This window comes from Triticum aestivum, chromosome 5B (genome assembly GCF_018294505.1).
Source record: "Triticum aestivum cultivar Chinese Spring chromosome 5B, IWGSC CS RefSeq v2.1, whole genome shotgun sequence".
Classification (NCBI taxonomy): domain Eukaryota; kingdom Viridiplantae; phylum Streptophyta; class Magnoliopsida; order Poales; family Poaceae; genus Triticum; species Triticum aestivum.
Window position 1 is genome coordinate 674,467,594 of NC_057807.1, and position 4,970 is coordinate 674,472,563.

General features: G+C 48.6%; 1 protein-coding gene across 1 annotated transcript; it reads left to right on the forward strand.

Moving 5' to 3' along the window:
- Window positions 1-2,464, forward strand: LOC123114105 (uncharacterized). The gene is made up of 2 exons (XM_044535474.1): window positions 1-1,923; window positions 2,028-2,464. Exons 1-2 carry the CDS (start codon window positions 1,644-1,646, stop codon window positions 2,276-2,278), a joined length of 531 nt encoding a protein of 176 aa, XP_044391409.1. The 5' UTR covers window positions 1-1,643; the 3' UTR covers window positions 2,279-2,464.
- The last annotated feature ends 2,506 nt before the right edge of the window (window positions 2,465-4,970 follow it).

Genomic DNA, 4,970 nt, shown 5'->3' on the forward strand with positions numbered 1-4,970 from the left:
AAGAGTTCGCTTCGTTCCTTACTAACTCATCGTTCTTATCCTCTCCTCACACCCACCTTCCCTCGCGATAGATTGATCTGGCCACCATTGGCATCGCAACCTGCTGCAAATTCCCCTCTCCCACCCCCATTCCTTTCTCCCTGCCTCCCACGGGCAACCGAGCGCTGGTGCCGGAGCTGGGACCGGCGCCGCCTGGTGCTGGGACTGATGCTACGCGATGCCGTGGCAGCAGCTACAATACTGTAGACGACGGCGGCAAGTGCTGCAACCAGCAGCCACCAGTGCTGGAGATGGTCGCGATAAGTGCCGGAGAACCGCGGCGGCCGGCGTTCAGGGCGACAAGTGCTGGAGCCGGCAAGTTTTTTGCTAGAAGCAGCCCCAGTTTTTGCTACCATTGTCTTCTTTTTTTGCTGGAACCGGGTTTTTTTTGCTACTGCGTTGCGTGTTTTGCTGGAACCAGTGTGCCAATCTGCTACCACCATCTTCATTTTTTGCTGGAACCATTCCAAAATTTGCTACCATCATTTGTTTGGTGTAACCGGGCGTACCAATTTTGCTACCACCATCTTCAATTTGTGCTGGAGCCAATCAAAAAAATTGCTACCATGTCTTTGTTTGGTGAAAATAGTCCACCACTTTTTCGCTACGACCGTTTTGAGTTTTGCTACTATCGGCGTTGTCAATTGCTACATCCATTTTTCATGACACACCGACACTTGTGAAAATATGTTTTTGCTGCAACCGTTGTTGTTTTTCACTACCACGGTGTTGACAATTGATACATACAGGGGAAGGCCATGGAAATGTTGCTGTAATGGCGACCACAGGCGGCACCGGCGAGCTTTATTTTCGCTGGAAATGATCCCCTTTTTTGCTACAACCGGTCGATTTTGTTGCTGCTACCGGCAACCCGAGGGAGAGTACAATTTTTTTTGCGAGCTCGTCGTCAGAGATGCTGTGACCTGCAACTGGAGCACGTCGGAGTTGTGCCCACCTCCACCAGAGCTGTGACCGGTGTCACAAGGAGCTGCAACTACGGCTGCTGCATGCACGGAACCGGCGAGAAACACGGGAGACCGACGGCGGCGATGGGCGGTGGTGACCGGAGGTGATGGGCGGTGACCGGCGGCGAGAGCGGAGACCGGCGAGATGTGAGCTCCTGCTGCAGGCCGCGGCGGCAGCGCTGCGTTCCCACGAGGAAGGAGGAACCGAGATCGAAAAGGGAGCATCGATTCATTTTTTTTTTTGTCTGTTGCGAGACTCAGATCGAACAGGTCAAATTTGATGAATCGGACGCTCGAGCAGTGACCGGCCCAACTATTCGGCCGGCGCGCCGGTGCCTATAAGCGCCCAAAAATAAAGCATCTATACTGTAAGTACTGTATATTTGTGTGCTGACGTGGCGTGCATTTCATTTGGCAGGCACACGCGTGCCTCACAGACAAGGCGCGCAGGAGGAACTTCGACGCTGAGCGGGCCACGGCCTTCTGCGCCACGTGCCATGATCGTGTGAGGGCCGCCACGACGCCTGCGCCCCCACCAGGCACCGCGCCAGTGACAGGAGGACGCCGGCCGCAACAGCGTCCACGCAGCAGCAGCACAGCAAGGCTCGTGGCTCCGTCGCGAAGCAGGGCGGCGGCGGGATGAGGTCGCCGACGCAGGCGCTGCGGGAGGTGCGGAACCAGCTGCAGGATGAGTGTAGGGTCATCGACGGCTGCCTACGAGCCAATGTCGCGCGCGTGCGCAGGCGCCAGTCCTTCCTTCTCTTCGACCTGTCCGATCGGCAGCGCTTCCCGGACTACCCACATGCCCGCCCGCCACCCCTGTTCGCCGGCTGCCGGTCGTTCGAGGAGGAGGGACTTGGCGCCAGCCAGGACCAACAGAACTGGTGCAGAGATGGCAGCTGTGAGTCGCCGGTGTACGGTATTAAGAATGCTTGTAGCTATAACATATTGTTAAATAAATTATTAGAACAGGTGCAACATGCTAGTTAAGAAGATTTTGTAATAAGACTTGCGTCATACCAGGTCAGGACCGGGCCGGAGCGCCCTGCGAGGATGAGCCTCCCTGGACAAGGCTAGCAAGTGCATGGGCGCTCGTTCGTGCCATCAAGCGCCGTACTGTTTATAGAAAGTCTAACAGGTCCATCTACATACATTTTCGAAAAAGAAAGCACTTTTGTCCCCTACCATCACCTTTTCCGTGTCAGTTGATCCTGAAACCTTATCAGCCTAAATCTTATCCATGTGTGCACTTGTTTCGGGTTCAAAAAGTTTAAAAACCTATAACTTTTGATTCAAGCGTCAAAATCCAGGTTTGTTTTTACTGTTGGGTTTCTCGCGACGATTCTTCAAAATTAGATCCCACATTGATAGGTTTTGTCAAACTTTTTGTGAGGCAACTTTAGGTGTGATGGAGGCAACTATAGTGTTATAGGGAAGAAACTTCATTTTTTTTTTCCTAGAATGACTGCCTATATTAGTTGGTTTGTGTAAAAATGAGAAAATCACACAAAACATAATGTACCTTGATCTCCCCCCTAGCGACTTGATGGTACACTGTGTGCAACTCATACTCATTTTACGTGTATGCAACTATACACATATGCATATAGCAATTGTTCTAGTAAACTCTAAGCAACCGCTCCCCTAGCAGAAATCTACACAACTGTTCTAGCAAGATCCAAAGCAACTATTCCTTGTAAACAATCGAAGCAATTATCCTAGAAAATCTAAGCAATTGCATTAGCAAAACACAATGCAAAATTTGTTTCTAGCAAAACCAAGCAATGTATTACCAAACCACAATGCAAAATTGTTCTAGCAAAATCAAGCAACTATCCTACAAAACCAAGCAACTGTATTATCCAATCCAAGCAACTGCATACTAAAAAAATTATGGAAATATTATCCTAGCAAAAGCAAGCAATTGTCCCTAGCATTACTACTTATATTGTCTTCTTTAGGCAGAAAAAACGTATGGCCAACTTAAATAGCATTTGTGGACAACTATCTAATCTCCCTCCCCATGCAGCTTATCTATTCTACAAAAGATCCAAAACAATCTATTACAAAAAAACACAAAACCAAAAACTGTTCTCGCAAAAAAAATCCAAACAACTGTCTAGTAAAACCAAGCAACTGCATTACAAAAAACACAAATGCAAAAACCTGTCCAAAATGAATCCGAGCAACTGCCCCGACAAATCATGAGAACTTAACAATGATAATTACTTGCCTAACAGTGATGCCCGGTTTCATGTCATCAATTATTTGTTGGCTACGGTAATAGGAGAAGTTGTCTGTCGATGTAGCCCATGTTACCTATACTCTGAAACATAGTGTTAGCATACTGATAGTGGGGTAGACAATTTATATGTGAATTTAGTGAACATGACTGCTTGTTGATAGTCAATCATAATAAGCTAACTAAGAAGAAATTGCTTTCCTATAGAACTAAAGTTGCCTCTGCAGAAACCAAAGTTGCTCTAAAATCATGGAGCAAAGGTGCCTATAGAACTAAAATTGCTTATAGAACTAAAATTGCTTTCTCCTTCACCGGTCCCGGGTCCAGTCCTCCTTTAAGAAACACAACTAGGTGCTCTGAACATGGAGACGGTATGTGCTCCACAGCAGCAAAGGCGAACAGATTACGCCAATCATTTGTAGCTACCGCACGGTCCAATCTCACTTTGACGTTAGCCGACCTCGCTCTTCTATTATCGTATGTGAAAGGAAGGCCCGTGAACCCAAGATCAACTAGATCACACACCTCCAAGGTATTCCTGAAGGCTATCATCTGTGCTTCCGCCCTCGGCGTGATCGATAAATGCTTAAAATCCCACATGGCTTCATGAAAGTCACCTATAACCAGCCAGGGCAAATTATTAGCAACTTTCAGATTCCGTAACTTAGTCCATATTAGGTGTCTATTTTCCACCCGTGGCTCCCCATATACAAAGGTAGCTCTCCACTCCGGTGCATCTTCTCGGGCTTTGATAACAATGTCAATAAATCTGTCATCCTTGTCCAAAACATCAACAACACATTCTTCCCTCCAATATAGTGCCAAGCCACAGCTTAATCCATTACTATCCACTCAACAAAAGCCCTTCAATCCAAGTTTAGCTTGGATCCGTTTCATCTTCTCTTCCTTTTGTCTCGTTTCACACAAAAAGACCAACATGGGGGAATGCGACTTACACAACATCGCTAGCTCACGTACTGTCCGGGTGTTCCCCCCTCCCCGGCAGTTCCAACTAAGGCAATTCATTGGGTCCGGTGGTCCTCCTCTCCTGAGGCCGCCTGCGTAGATGTGTCCGTATCAACTCCCTCACTCTCCTCCACCCCTGCCTCTCCTTGCTTCCTTCTCTTCACTATGGGGTTCTTGCCCGGTGTTCCTTTAGGATCCGACTGGTTTCCAAGACTGTTGGCCTCCCCATACTCCAGACATAGTACCGCATCAGCCACCTTTCCTCCCGAATTTTGCCCGCCCGGACCACGCACATTTGCCACACCATCATCATCCACGGGTCTCTTCCTCATTGTACGTTCCTCAGCCGATTTCATCATCTTAAACTACATGATATCCATCCCCATTGTCAGCTCCAAACCTCCCTCCCTTTGCATATCCACATTACCTCTCTCCTCCGCACCTTCTGCTCTGCCTCCTCTAGTTCCACCTCCTCTACCACCTCTTCTTCCTCCACGTCCCCCCTATAGGACCAGCACCCCCTCTACCTCCATCACTCCCTCCACCTCTACCTCCTCGGCCTCCAGAACCCACGGGTTCACTGACCCAATGCAGCCACTCCCCCCATTCGCAAAGAGCAGTATCGTGTACACCATCACCACATTCCTCCACAACATGTCCCATGCGCCCGCAAAAATAACAGAAATCTGGGAGTTTTTCATAGAACACCGAATACCTCTTCCTCTCTTTCAAGGTGATATGCACAAACCTTAGTAATG